The sequence below is a fragment of the Phalacrocorax carbo genome, chromosome 3 (assembly GCF_963921805.1).
Source record: "Phalacrocorax carbo chromosome 3, bPhaCar2.1, whole genome shotgun sequence".
Lineage (NCBI taxonomy): Eukaryota > Metazoa > Chordata > Aves > Suliformes > Phalacrocoracidae > Phalacrocorax > Phalacrocorax carbo.
In genome coordinates, this window is record NC_087515.1 from 126,843,958 (window position 1) to 126,859,568 (window position 15,611).

The 15,611-nt window shown below is 45.6% G+C and overlaps 1 protein-coding gene and 1 long non-coding RNA gene across 3 annotated transcripts in view; one reads left to right on the forward strand and one right to left on the reverse strand.

The window, feature by feature from the left end:
• Positions 1-8,179, reverse strand: part of MSRA (methionine sulfoxide reductase A) — a 301,026-nt gene extending 292,847 nt beyond the window's left edge. Inside the window, exon 1 of the mRNA XM_064448273.1 lies at positions 8,047-8,179. Within this exon, the coding sequence (XP_064304343.1) occupies positions 8,047-8,179 (133 nt within the window). The remainder of the gene's footprint in view (positions 1-8,046) is intronic.
• On the forward strand, positions 8,138-10,841 carry LOC135312700 (uncharacterized). 2 transcript variants are annotated; one of them, XR_010372392.1, is made up of 3 exons: positions 8,138-8,221; positions 8,813-8,948; positions 10,002-10,841. It is a non-coding gene; the product is annotated as an uncharacterized LOC135312700 (long non-coding RNA). The 2 variants fall into 2 exon arrangements; XR_010372391.1 differs by lacking the exon at positions 8,138-8,221 and having other exon boundaries at positions 8,244-8,948.
• Positions 10,842-15,611: the final 4,770 nt, after the last annotated feature.

Consider the following 15,611-nt stretch of genomic DNA (forward strand, 5'->3'; position numbering starts at 1 on the left):
GAAGGAAGAGCAAGTGATGCCCGTTGTAAAACTTCTGGACATTCTCTAGGAACTTTAGGAAAAACTTCCATACCTCCACTCCACCTGGGGAAAACTGAAACACGTTTCAGAAGTATATTCTAACCACTTGGACCAGGAGTATCCTGCAAGAGTGACAGCATGCCCCACTCCGCAACGGGTCAGACTGTCAAACAGGCAGAGATGCAGCAGTAGTGTGGCCAAAAAGAGAGAGGACTTGTGAGTCTGGCTCCAGCCTCCTGCAGCCACCTAAAGAAGTACCATCATCCCAGGTGTGCTTTGGCTGGCTGCTTAGGAATGTCATTTCAGCCTCCCAACAGAGGAGGATCATCAAGATCCTGAGGGAATTCTGTAGCTGCTAGAGTATCCTAGAAAAGATGGACGCTGCTGCCACCACCACAGCTGCAGCTAAGGGAATTTGCAGAGGCACAGTGCAGCTGGAGTTGGAGGGGACCTCTGGAGATAAGCTAGTCCAACGCCCCAGCTCAGAGCCAGGGCAGCTACAGCAGGGTGCGCAGTACTGTGTCCTGTCAGGTTCTGACCATCTCCAAGGGTGGAGAAGCTACAACTACTCTGGGCAACCTGTTCCCCTGTCCAACCAGCCACAGAGAAGAAAAAAAAAAGTTTTCTTCTTATGTTGAAATGGAATTTCCTGCATTTCAGTTTGTGCTTGTTGCCTCTTGTCCATCATGGGGCCCCACCAAGAAGAGTCTGTCTCCACCTCTTTGACTCCTTCCCATCAGTTATTTATACACGTTGATTAGATCCCCCTGAGCACCATGTCCCAGCTTAACTGAATTTAGGCAGAGCAACCCTTTCACTCCAAAATCATGTATTTGCTCTAACAATATCATGGCAACTAAACCTGAAATATCCCTGCTACATCTGAAGACAATAATAATAATAAAAGAATGAAGGTGAGACCAGAAGCCTGTCCAAATCTCACTTTCCAGTGCTCACTAGCCACATTCTTCTCCAGATGTCTCTACAAAATCACCCAGTGCAACTTTCTCTTGAGTTCAGTATGTCAGGTTGAAGTCCTAATTGTACATAGAACTGAAATTCACTGTTGTAGGAATTTAATGTAAAATATACAGACTTGGAATTGAATCAAACAGGTGAAGCAAATACAGATCAGTTCATAAAGTTAAAATAGAATCAGATGCTATACCAATAACTTGAAGAAGCTCTTAGTTGTGCAGGAGATGATCACTTAAACACTCTAACTCAAAATGTTAGTTATCCTTCGATACACAAACAGGAAAATTTTGAGTAGGAACAAGACTGCAGTTGACACTATCACTAGTAAAAACTGGTGTCTACTTCAATATCCAAAACTGAAGAAGACCTTAAGTAATTCATGACAATTTGAGGAAAACAAACAAAATTTAATAAATGATTGAAAAACATGCCTTCTGCTGACAATAAAAACTCACTTTGCTTGTTTTATGTCTGGTTGAAGTCATCACTTTTTTTAAAAAAAATAGGCTAACCAGCAATTTAATTATGATCTGAATTTATTTCATGAAAACCAGAAAACATATACTACCAAGCTTTTCATCTTCATGAAGAAAACTGTCCCAAGCTGCAACGGTTGGAAGTTGAAACATAACAAAGTGATTCAATATATGCACCTTTTTAATGGAGAGAGTTATGAAACATTGGAACAATTTATGAAATTTTGCCATGGATCCTGTGTCAAGCGACACGTTTAATCAATGTTTTCTTTGAAGAGGATGATCTGATTCAAGCAAGAATTAATTCATGGAAATGCTGTGCTCTTTTTTCTATGGAAGGTCAGACTAAAGTTCACCATGACCTCCTGCACACACATAATTACTGTTCTATTAATCTGTAAATACAAAGCTAAGAGGCTTAATAGGTTTAAACCATCATAAGACTGTCTACCCATAGCTGTATCTTTAATGCCTCAAAAAACATAACCCACTACAGATGTGTACGTGACAAGGTAAGTACCTGTGCGAAGAACACAGCTGAGGTCACAGAGAGAGAGAAGATATTTCCTGACACCGCTCTTTGGGACCAGTGGGACAAAACATTCTTTAAACTTACTACGCACTGCTATCTCAGGCTATCTTGCAGGAAAAAGTAGTGTGTGTGTGTATTTATGCTGTAATACAATGCCTTGCACAGGAGGTTCCCTCTATGTTATCAGGGCTCCTTGACTAGTCCTCCTACCACTATCATAAAATAAAACAGTCCATTAAATAGTGTAAGCAGTATACACTCACGTACTCGTAAAACACAGCGATGCTTCAGCAGTAATGTAACTAAAATGAATTCTGAAAAGTAGAGTTATACTACAAAGGTAGAAGCAATAAATAATATGTGCTTTTACTATAGAGCATGACATTGTAGTGCACCATTATACAGAAATCATAGGAAAGGAGTAATTTTCAAAAATGAATGCAGCAGCTCTACTGCAAAGGAAAGAAAACAGCACAACAAACTCTAATTTCCAGATTATGAAATTTGTTGAAGATCAGCTAAATCCAACGGGATTACAAAAAGACTAAGCGAAGCTTAGTAATGTTTGCATTGCTTTCAGCTCACAGTATAGTATTTTATCCCCGTTTAACAGAACCGTTTGTATCACAAACCAACAACCTTCAGTCACTTCACAGAAATCCGTATAATATACAAGGTTTAACTGCATACATTTTCTTAGACTCAGATCCTAAACTATCAATAATCTTACAATAAAACAATAAAAATAGTTATACAGGCAAGGTCAAGTCTCACATAATCCCATGTTCAGCAAGTTACAAGGAACAGAAACGCAGTTTAGCTTTTTGCAAGACTAGATTAAATGCAGCTTTCAGCCTGACGCTGGCAGTCACTCAGCTGCCTTTTCCTCTCTTCTGGACTGCAGGAAAGGAGGGAGCAGCCTGAGCCCGTCTCTGTACTCACAAGGTTTGTGAACAGCGATCAAGAACCCTCAGCACGAGAGGTTCCCCACCAAACAACACATCTCACCGACGAGCAGAGCACATTCACGCCTGTCTCGCATCCAGAAACCATCACGAACGTTGGGACAAGGATGCATGAGCAGGCGCGATGCAATTAACTACAATGTGCAGGAGGCACAAAGAGAGCCCAGAAGTGCTGCTCTACAAAAGAAAACCCTCAGCTGCTGAAACCACCTTTCAGGACACAACGTCCTGACCCAGACAGCACTAACCACCTCTGGTACTTCAGATACTCCCTCCAGACTGAACTCCTAGAAGTGGCCTCAGGCTGTGGGGAGAGCCTGGTGAGAGCACGGGGATCACAGCAGTGGCTGCAGCCTCATCTTTTGAGAGATGGCTCTGGCAGACCTAGTCGCTGCAGCACCAGGGGATGAGCTGCAAGGAGAAGCGAGCAGGCTGTTTTGCATCAGGGATGAGGAGCAGGAGATCAACACGATCTTCAACGAGACCGCACAGTCAAGAAGCTAAATGCTCTGCAGCTCTTCACTGAGGAGACAGTTAGAGGCCCTCATCACCACTGAAGATGAACAGGATGGACATCTCAGGTTGCTGGATGAGGGTCAGGGCTAGTCACCACTTGAAAGGTCTGGCAGATGTTTTCCTCAAGTGCCTGCACACTAAGGCAGGGTTTGGTTCACAAAGAAGACAACTCAGACGTCCAAGTCTGGTCACAGACCTATGATGTGACCAGAATCGGAGACCTGGCACAGCGCACACCACGCGAGCAGTGCCACACATGGGTACAGGGTACGTAGGAAGGACCAGCACAGACAAAAAGGATGGGGAGCTGAACCCTACTGAAATGAACTCCTTGACAGCACAGAGCCCCAGTGTGAAACTGAAGTTGCGTCTGCTGAAAGCCTCCGAAGATCAGAGGGGAAACACTGGAAGTGGTGTGGCCTGGGGTCTGCTACAGAGCAGCTGACCAAGGGGAGGTAAGCAGATGAGGCTTTCCACAAAGAGCTAGCAGAAGCCTCCAGACTGCTAGCTCTGGTCCCCTGGGAGATTTCAGTTCCCAGACACCTGCTGGGAGGGTAACATCAAATTGTGCGAGCAATTCAGGAAGCTGCACTAGTGACAAATTCATACCAAAGCGCCAGAGGGACCACCAGGGATAACGGCTGGTTCTTGACCGGCTGTTCAGAAGCAGGGAAGGACTGGTGGCATTGCAGCACCAGATGGCAGACAGCTGCAGCGACTGCAAGATGACGGAGTTGAGGATCCAAAGGAAGGCTAGAAAGGTAAACAGCAGATTTAGCATTTTGGACTTTCAGAGCTCAAACTCTGGCTTATTTAGGGAATTGCTAGGTAGCAACCCCTGAGAGGCTGTCAAAGGGATAAAGTGCCCTTCAGGGTGGTCTGAATTTTGACAAAAACTTTCTAAGAGAGCTAAGGGACAAAATATCCTGCAGAAAAACAGGGAACTTTATCAGAAACAGCTGCTTAATGAACTAAAATGCAAAGAGAGCATGCAAGAAGTAGAAACAATAGCAAGCAACAAAGGAGGTATATAAAATGCTTTGCCTAGGCATTTAGGCACAAAATCAGAGAGGCCAAAGCTGGAGTTAAAACTAGCTGGGGACATAATCAGTAATAAGAAATGATTCCACAAAAATGACAAGAGTAAAAAGAAGCTCAGAGAAAATCTGAGTTCATTGATGAATACAGAAGACAGCCTAGAAGTAGTACAGAAAAGATGAAAAGTACTCAAAACCTCTTTTGCCTAAGTCTTCAGAAACAAAGACTGGTCCAAAACCTCTGCACTCACTGGCACAGTCAGAAAGAAAAGCAGCGATGTGGGGGAAGATGGATCACGGCTGCTTAAAGAGTTAAATGTGCAAGGAGCCACGTGGATTTTTTCCAGGGCTGCAGAGAAAGCTCGCTGGTGTGACCATCAGATCATTGACAGATCGAGATATAATGACATCTGGAAAAATCCTGGTGACTGGGGGAGATCTCTGCTGACTACAAATGGGCTACAGGAACAGCCGTTTTTAAGGAGGCCAAAAAGAGGAATGACGAACTACAGGCTGTTCAGCCTCAGCGCAGTCCCAGGGAAGATCATGGAGTATCATAGAATCACTAAAGTTGGGAAAGACCTCTAGGACCATCAAGTCCAACCGCCAACCCAACACCCCCAGGCCTCCTAAACCATGGCCCCAAGGGCCACGGCTGCACGGTGTTTGAACCCCCCCAGGGACGGTGACTCCCCCACCTCTCTGGGCAGCCTGTGCCAGGGCCTGACCCCTCTGGCAGGGAAGGCATTTTCCCTCACATCCAACCTAAACCTGCCCTGACGCAGCCTGGGGCCGGTTCCTCTCGTCCTGTCACTGGTGACTTGGGAGCAGAGACCAACCCCCCCCTCACTCCAGCCCCTCTCAGGCAGCTGCAGAGAGCAAGAAGGTCTCCCCTCAGCTCCCTGTTCTCCAGGCTAAACCCCCCCAGCTCCCTCAGCCGCTCCCCAGCACGCTTGTTCTCCACAAGTATGTCCTCAGAAATAATTTCCAAACACAAAGAGAACAGGAAAGTAATCAGGAACAGCCAACATATTTACCAAAGGCAAATCATGCTTGACCAGCTGGGTTGCCTTTCATGATGAAATGATTGGCTATGCAGATGAGGGCAAAGCAGTGGATGTAATATATGTTGACTTTAGCAGCGCTTCTGACACCATCACTTACAGCATTTGCATTTGGAAGCTGAGAAAGTACTGGCTGGAAGAACAGACTGCTAGGCACTAAACACTTCAAAAATTGGCAGGATCACCAGACTCACAAGGCTGTGATCAATATCTTGATGTCTAGTGTGTAGCAAGTTACCCCAGGGGCTGATGCCGGGGCCAATATCATTCACTATCTTAAACAATAACATGAATGATGTGACAGAAAACACACTCAGCAAATTTGAGAGTAATGCTAAACAGAGAGCGAGAGCGGACACACCAAACAGCAGAGCTTCAGTCCAATGAGACCTTGAAAAATTTCAGGACTATGCCAACAGAAACTTTGTGAAGGTCAACAAGGAGAAGTGCGAGTTCTGCAGCTGTGCAAAATAACCTCAGCCCTGCTGGAAAGGACCTGTGATTATGCTGGATGTCAGGTTAAATATGAGCTAGCAATGTGCTCTCATGGCAAATAAAGCAAACTGTGTACTTGGGTGCTTTACAAGGAGCGTGGACAGCAGAGTAAGGAAAAAAACCTCTCTTCTGTGCTGTACTGGTAAGAATTCACCTGGGATACCATGTCCAGTTTTGAGTCCTCAGTTCAAGAGAGGCATTAATAAAATGGCAAGGGTCTGCAAGGTCAGTGGTCAGGTTGGTCAGCAGCACACACACCTGCAGAGCTTGCAGAAATTGGGTGTATTTCAGCTGCTGAAGGGTAAAATAAGGGGTAATCTTACAGCAGCTTAATAGGGGGTGAGAATAGTGGCGCAGCCAAAAGCCAAACCCTTCCCAGCAGCACCGGGCAGCATCGGAAAGGGCAGCAGTTACTCGCTCTGCCTTAAGAGGTTCCCAATGGACATGAGGATAAACTCTGACTAGAAGGCAGCACAGCATTGGTCCAGGCGCTGGACTGCAGAGCCCTTCCAACTGACACACCTCTGATTCTGCAATCTAAGAGCAACTTAAACAAAGGAAATGTTACTGAGTAAATGTTACACAATGTTAAAATTTAAATTGCAGTTCTTTTCTGAAAGGAGTTTACATATTAAAAATTTTAACTTTTGAAATTCATTGGAGCTCCATGGTGTTATTAGGTGAATAATATCACGTTTAGTCATAGAATAAAAAAAGTCTCAAAGAAATATTTGGCCTTCTGACGACATTTTTTGTACAGCAGCACAAAATCATTCCATCTATGGCGTTAGGAGCATAAAATGTCCCTAGCATATCTTCTGTCCAGGCTTTTATCAACAAGCAAATGCAAAGGTACCACTTTAATCTAGGCAATGTGCTACTCTTGGTATCATCTCGAGAGTTCGTTGCCCTAATAACATCAACCCCCCGTCTGCGCGCCTCCTTTGAGACCACCTTCTCTGCATCAGACATAAAGTTCTTCTGCTACCTTTAATTTCACCACTAAAGTCTTGCTACATTCAGCATTTTACCAGATTATCTATACAATAAGATTTTATCTATACAGTAAGATTTCACTATGCTTTTAAACACTTCTTTCACTGGGCTTACACCATCATCCATTTATTATTCTCCCACCAGCACTTGTGTACCTTATGTGTTTGATTTCTTGTTTTTAGGTTCACAGACTTTGTTAGGGACTTTAGGTGCCTGGAGGAAAAGACACATATAAACACCTTGTACAATGGGAGAACGAACACGCGTTGTCGGAGCACCTCCGTGCCACTATAAATCCTATCTAAAAGCGATGACAGTTGTCTCGCAATGTTTTCAGTTCCTAGGGGGGCTGACAGAAGGCACAATTGCTTAATTCTAGGTCACTACTTTGCTTACCTGACAACACACACTTTACTAAAAACAAAAAGGAGTGATGGAGGATCACTGAAAGAAGTATTAAGAACTTAAGAACACTTTGCAAACATTAAGGCTAGAACATCCACACCATGATTAGGTATTGTTTTGAGGTACTGACAGGAAAAGTAAGCGCTAGGGGAATAGGCCCTCAATAGGGCTGTTGTGGCCCTCGGTGAAAACTAAACAGAAAACTCGTATACGGCCGAGAGAAAAACAGGTGCTTGTTGGCTACTCCAGCAATCGATTAATTCCTGTCCTCATGACAAGAGCGCGCAGGAAACGTCATTGTGCAGCTAAATCACGAAACAGGCACACTCCCACACACACCCCCACTTCGCAGAGGCGGGCCGCCCCCGCCATGTCACCCCCTCCCCGCCACCGCGCATGCGCCACGGCCCCGCCGGCGGGAGGGAGGCGCGCATGCGCGCAGGGCCCGCGCCGCTCTCTGGCTGGGTCCCGCTTCCCCTCCCCCGCCGCCGCCGGGGCGGACCACGGGGGGCTGCGGGTGGGGGGTGGGGGGGTGGAAGAGCAGGGAGGCGTCGTCCCTACCTGGCACCGGGATGCGCTGGCTCCTACCGGGGAGCGCTTCTTCCTTCCGCGGCAGCCGGGAGGCCGAGTCGCCCATCCTGAAGGTGGAGCTGCAGAGCGTGAGGAGGAGGAGGCGGCGCGGCGCTGCCGGCATCGCCCCTGAGGGGAGTCGGGTGGTGGCGGCGAGAGGGGAGGGGTGAGCGGCCCGGCGCGCGCGGGCCGTTGGGACGGGGGCGGGCGCGCGGCGGCGGCGCGGCGCGAGGGCCACCCCCTCACACCCCGCGAGCGTCACCTGTGTGGCGGTGGGTGCTCTGGAGGGCGCACCCACCTCCCTGTGCCCCGGAGCGGGGTGTCCTGCGGTCCGGGGGTGCCCCGAGGGGTGCAGCCCCCCGCACACCCCACCACCGCGCGGGCCACAGTGGCGTCGCTCGCTCGGGGTTCACTCGCCCTGCTTTGCATGCACCCACCCAAAAGCAACCCTTTCCCTGAGCTCTGCCTGCTGGGCTTCCTCCCTGGCCTTGCCCTCAGCACCTCTGTGCTATGCTCCTTGCTCTGGAGTCCCCTGCACCGTTGTGGTTTTGCACAGCCTGCGTGTTTTTGCGTGGACTCCCCCGTCGGGGGCGGTTTGCATGTGCTCCTCTTGGGGAATGTGTGCATGGCACACCCTTTTGTCCACACTCCCTAGTTGAGGGAGGGAAGGCTTGTGTGAACATACCAAAACACACTACCAGACTCTTCATGCAGCAATATGTTTTATTGTACGATAATATCTTCTGTTTTCCCCCAGAGTTTGGGTGTCGGTATACGCAGCGCTCCCCAATGTTACCTTTAGCCAATATACTGCATCGTGCCAGTTTTGCAGCGTACTTTTTGCATGAAGATGCTCTTAAGTAGCATACGCCTCCAGAGATCAGTGTCTGCATGTACGTTTGCAATAAATATACAGAAATGAAATGCGAACAGAGTATAAGTACTTGTGGAAAACATCCACCGTACCTTTGGGGGTGATACAATGTGTATTGAACATATAACACCACCAGGTTTCTAAGGTAGAAGTCTTACAGAATGGTGTTTTGCTTTTCAAACAGTTGAAGCTCATTCTATGCATGTAGTCGTGGTCAGTAGACAGAAGGGGAATTTGTACAAAAACTTTCGAAGAAGGTGTGTGAACTAGGCCGGGATCTTGCACTGAGAAGTTCAGCGTATGGGAAAAGACAATGCACAAGTAAGAAGAAGCAAAGAAGTTATAGGAGGGAAATGACAGTAATTCAATGCAAAATTCATCTGGAGGGTTTTGAAGAAGTTGGATTGTTGGCTGAATAGGAGAGAAAATGATAAAGTGACAGTCTGGTGCCTAGACTATGAGAGGAAGGCCAGATAATTCAACAAACGGTCTATGACAAAGGAATGCGGTTCCATTCAGCTCATAATCAGGCTGGATTTTACATGGATATGATACTCCTGAGACATAGAATTTAATTCATATTTATAAAGGAGCTGGATATTTATGGCAATATTAAGAGTTCTCAGATGCTCCTAAAAGAATCCAGAGAAGCAGGAAATTCATGTTTTAGGAGTCAGGCTTTCTTTAAAATTAAGAATTGAGATGGGGACATGAGAGGCAAGCTGTCCCATCTCTGTTTTCAGACTCGCCATTCCTGTGTTTGAAAGGTGAACAACATCCTCTCTGAGCACAAGTAGTCCCAAGACTATGGTCAATTTTTCAAGTTTTATTAAATTTTGATACAGTTAGAATGATTGAGATCATGGCTGGAGAGGACCTCCAGTGACCTCCAGAAAAACCTGCAAGAACCTGAAGAAATCCATTAAATAAAGAATAAGTGAATATAGAGATGGATGTGATAAATAACTATGTGATATTTCAACAGTACAAGTTAGGACGAGAAATGTTCGATAACAAAGTGTGAATTTCATTGAAAACATGTTCACCTAATCAGCTGTTCTCTCATTTATAGTCGCGCTGACATTTCCCAGCTCTTCCTTGCTTTGTAAGAAGCCACTAAAGATGATGACGTCCACTGGTTTTGTACTGCCCACTTCTTCGGTTTCAGCATATATATCTATACTGGCTCCACTCTCTGCCAAGAACGTGTTTCTAAACAATGCCTGGGTTAATGCCACAACAGATGGCAGCGTGATTTTCCCGTAAGAGTTAATGTCTCTACCTGCGAGCCCGAATGCCCAGCCTGAATCTTTAACCGTGAGCATCCTTGCTGCCTCTGTGAACGGTTACGTTTCCATTGGCGTCTTCCTTGCTTGAATCGAGGTCAGTCAGAGGTGAAGGGCAGAAAAACAGGCTAATGTTTGGCTGTTTGGCCTCGCAGATGAAGTGGCTGAGATCTTTTAGAGCCCTGATGGGCTCTGAAATGCCAGCTGCTGAAAAGCCGGCGTTGTATCCACTCAAACGATCCCAGCCTCCATGCCATACATGCTCTCCCGGTGTATGTATAGTGTGTGCATCTCTTAAATAATAGATGTCCTTTCCAGGACGTTAATTCTTAACAGGAAAAATTGCTTTGTCACCCGTTGCATTCAGCTGCTTCATTTGTGAGGCTGATAACAGCAGAGCAGGGCACTGAAGGATTGGCAGTGGGACTCCAAAACAGTGGTTAGAGCAGCGACAGGTAGCGGGGCTGTTGATGCATTTCGATTACAGCTATTATGGGCAGGAAACAGTCTTTCATCCTGTGTTTGTGTTTCACACACTGGCTTCCTGCTTCGTAACTGGATCCGAAGTATTAAATAGTAATAAGCCATCATGCCACTTAACAAATAAAAACTGCTGATTTTCCAAAGTGCTTAGTCCTTCTTGGCTCCATGGAAACAGAATACTTTTGGAATTAGATAAGTCCCGCTTACATTTCAGGAAGGTGTGGGCTATCCCTTTCTTTCATTCCACAGATTGAGGCCTAGGGGGAGGGTCTGAACATTACATTCTAACTTTTAAATGTTTTCTCGATGCAGATTTACCTATCCAAGCAAGCAGCAGAACATGCTTATCTTTTTATTTATAATGTGCTATGCTTCGCACATAAACATAGACTTTACATGTACCAACACACAGACTGAATTACGAAGTATATCAGAAGAAGGAGCCTGGATTAAGGCACCCACACAGCACTTGCATTCCCGTGTAATAATCACAGTATTCCCAGCACAGCAATTTTACAGCATATGCTAAAAATCTTCAGGCAACCAGCGTGAAGAAGGCAAAAGAGAGGCGTGAGGGAGAGCAGGAAGGAAAGCGATGTGGCCTTACTCACCTGTGTCCTTTCAGCCAGGGCACTACACAAATTCCTAGTCATCCAGTCCTAGGAACTTGCTCAAAACACACACAATTTTTTCCCGGACTTGACATTTACTATACGTAATCCTTTCCTTCAGAGTTAAATTTGCTAGTCTTTGTGTTTTAGGCTAGATGCGGTTTTCCCATGCAGCAAAATTTGCCGTATCTTGAAGCCGATAAAGCCCTCTGTAACCATCTCGGTGGTGATACACTGACTATGGAGCAGGTTTGTGCTGCAGTGTGCATCTCCTGGAAATGCAATCTCTTTTTTATCTGAACACATGCAGTGAAAGAAGATCCTCCACAGGCTTTAGTGGATTATTCAGTTCTTGATTACTGTTAAAAATATGCATCTTATTTTTAGGTTAGTTTCAGCTCCCGCCCATTAAATCTTAGCTTATCTTTCCTAGAATGAAGAGATTTCTTTTATCCGGTTTTTGTTATCCAGACTTACTGCTGTAGACTGAGGTCATCCCTCAAGATAAGATAAACGGGACTCTGGGAGTTCATCATGGTGAAGTATTTTTTCTAATTCTCTAAGTATTGTCATTGCACTTCTCTGTACACTCTCGAGGTTTTCAGATTACATATTACCTCTTTTTTTTCACTTTGATGAAGATGTGACTAATGAATACAGCATTCTGGTACTGGTCAGACCCAGGCAAGTGCCAATGTAATTATAGAATTGTAGAATCACTAAGGTTGGGAAAGACCTCTAGGATCATCAAGCCCAACCGCCAACCCAACACCCCCAGGCCTCCTAAACCATGGCCCCAAGGGCCACGGCTGCACGGTGTTTGAACCCCCCCAGGGACGGTGACTCCCCCACCTCTCTGGGCAGCCTGTGCCAAGGCCTGACCGCTCTGGCAGGGAAGGCATTTTCCCTCACACCCAACCTAAACCTCCCCTGACGCAGCCTGGGGCCGGTTCCTCTCGTCCTGTCACTGGTGACTTGGGAGCAGAGACCAGCCCCCCCCTCACTCCAGCCCCTCTCAGGCAGCTGCAGAGAGCGAGAAGGGCTCCCCTCAGCCCCCTCTTCTCCAGGCTAAACCCCCCCAGCCCCCTCAGCCGCCCCCCAGCACACTTGTGCTCCAGACCCTGCCCCAGCCCTGCTGCCCTTCTCTGGACACAACGTGGTTTCTTGATTCCTGCTTGGTTTGCATTCATCTATCCAAGGGCAGTGTTAGACCTTCCCGCCTCAGAGGTGCACTGCTGCAACTCCCGCAGGCTCTTAAGGAGTTTATTTCCAACCTACAGAAATACATAGATGATTATGGCAGATATATTGAATATTTTGTTCTCTGCCTAGTCCTCGGCACCACTTAAATTACCAGTATAGACTCGTACCAGTCCACCGTCTTTGTCACTACCGCTCCTGCAGTTTTTGGGTCAGTTGCTAGCAGCTGGAAATCATTTTCCATGTTCTTCTCTGTAACTGATAAAAATGTCAAATAAAGGCGCTTAGGACTGATGCCACATGACATCACTGTAAACACACCAACCTTATGATGATTGCCTCATTGCAATCACATTTTGTGACTGGTCAGGTAACGAGATCGCTGAAAAAGCATGTATTTTCATCAGGGCGAAGTCATTGGTTCCCCAATTTTAGCAATAAGACATGAACTGGTTCTAAGGGTTTTCAATCAAGGGAACTGGAGGCTTTAAGTGCCACAATTCTTTTTGGAAACAAGGAGACCTGAATTCCTGTATCAACAGCTGTATCTGTTACCCCAGAAGGACAGCAAAGAGATAATACAGCAACGCAATCTACATGAGACAGTATCTAGAGAGAGGCGGGAAGATCAATCAGTCATTCATCCACCTACAATTTGGGATCTAGATGAGCATTTAGATACAGATTAAGCTACGTAAATTACACTAAAAATGGAACTGACGTAGAAGAGCCATCAGCACTGTACCTCAGAGTAGTGCGGTGATTTGGGATTTACAGAGGGATGTCAAAAACAATAGGCAATTTAATAGAACAGAGCCTACCATGCATGCCAGGGAGAAGGCAAAAATGCAGGATACAAGCAGCCTCTTCACACAGGTTCTTTATTTTTCCATTGCACTGTAGCAGTTACGGAAAAACAAGCGCTAATGCAACCAGCAAGCTATCGGCAAGTTTTCTTGTTGACGGGTATAACCCTTGGTTCTCTCTTTCCTTCACTGGAGCTTCAAGTTGCATCTTTACTTGATGATCTCAGAGATCTCCAACCTTAATGATTCTATGATTTATAACCCGTCCTGGCATGTTCACACAAGCCAAGGTGATGCAGACACCTGCATTTTGGTGTCTCCCAGTCTCTCTGTGTGAATCAGGTTTTGAGCTCTCATAGTAGTCACTGAAGAGCTGGTCAACGCGGGGCTCGGTTTCGCTGCCTGCCCATCAGTGCGTAGCACCATTCGTGATGCCCTGGGGCACATCACCTGCGCTTTAGGTGCTCCTCCAGGTTGGCACTGATCTCACAAATGTGTTGTATCTGCAAGCCCCACGTAGATGTCTCTTGATCCTGTAGAGCATTTCAGAGGGCTTTCAGCACCCATATGGGAGCAGCTGAAAAAAAGTCCTACCGTCAACGGTGTGAGGAGAGCAATTCAGCTGAGAAATGATTGCTGGTTTAGGAGCTCATTCACTCCAGTTCCCAGTGACTATCAAACAGAAAACCCTTGCCTGTCTTCAGAGCTCTTGTGTGTATGGAGACACCTAAAACGTCTCCGAACCTTGAGCCAAATCCTACCCAGACACAAAAAGTCAAAGGCCTGCGTTGCCAAACAACTTTGCACAGGGTTGCCTGAGTTTGTGTCCTGCAGAGATGCAAACACCTGCTAGAACTGAATTAACACTTTGCAGGCAGGTAGCTGGTAGCCCAAGAGTTGGCAGATATCTCCTGCAATGGCGTGGCTTCTCACAGCTCCTTAAATTTCTTGGGCTTAAGAGGAGTTACCTCTTAACTTCAGCTAAGGCTGAACCCTGGGGTTTTTAAATCAAGATTTCCCACTGTGGTACAAAATATTCTGTAGGTCAGTTTAAGAAAGCACAAATTTCTGTGTGCATTCGGTGGCTGGTGCTGCACACATCAGTTTAAATTGTCATTTCAGCATCTATCTATCATTATTTTAGCATTTCAGCATATTTAGCATTATTTCAGCACCTATCAGCATTTAGGCAGCATCTTTCCCTGCCTAAAACCTGAAGTTCTAACACAGATTCCAGTGCTGGAAGACATCGTGACACAGCCCTTCTCTTGGTAAAACTGTAACTTTGGTAACAAGTTTCTCAATAAATATCTTCTGTACAGTTCACTTTGGGATTTCTGTGTTTTTATCATGCTGAACTCTCATTTTGCAGGATGGACTTTATGCGTAGAAATAAATCACCACAGGTGAGGACAGAGAAAAGCAGTTTTCAGTGGGGCTGATACCACCTAACTTTAGCTGTTCAGAAGTACAGCAACCCATCCAAGCTGGGCACCTAGATATTTTCCGTAGCAAAGAAAGGAAGGGTAGTATCTTCAGAACATAATTCATCCCATCTTAAAATAGGAGAGTGGAGCTGGGAGGATGGACTGTTCTCCAGAGAGGTTTATTTCATTCAACTCACGTCAAGCGCCCTGGTGAGTAGCTAGAGCAGATAGCTTGATTTTTTTTTTAATAACTGAAATTAGGCAAAAATTATGTCCTCTATTTACCTAAGAAAAGCTGCAAAATTTTAAAGCAAATTTCAACCCCGTGAAAATTTTACTCATGTTACACATTGATTAACCACTCCAGAATTTTATTCAGCACAATATCCTTCATATTCCCCATCATAACTAGTATTTTACATTCCGCACCCCACACTTTCCTTACTGATCTCATAGTCCACAAAATTCATTCCCTCCCTTACTAAGACCTTTTTTCTTCCTGAAACCTATACTCATCCTTGCTTAAATATTTGCCTCTTTCAAGTTCTTCTGCGTCATTGAAAGTCTTAAGTACCTTCACATAAATCCATACAAGCAGCTAAACTTTATTAAGGACTTTTATGTATTTAAACTATCAAGAGTGAAAAAATAAGTGATGATAATGTGTAAACTGTCCCGATACTTTCAGGTAACATTTCACTAGGGCAACTGCACAGCACGCTGCTCTGCTGGTGCGATCTGCCTTACAAATACAAATAAATGGTGTATAACTGGATTTCCTTTATGATCTCCCATAATGAATTCTGCAGATAATACAGAATATCTTCAAAATCTGTAAAAATATCACTTCTGTAAACAAAGCAAGGGTA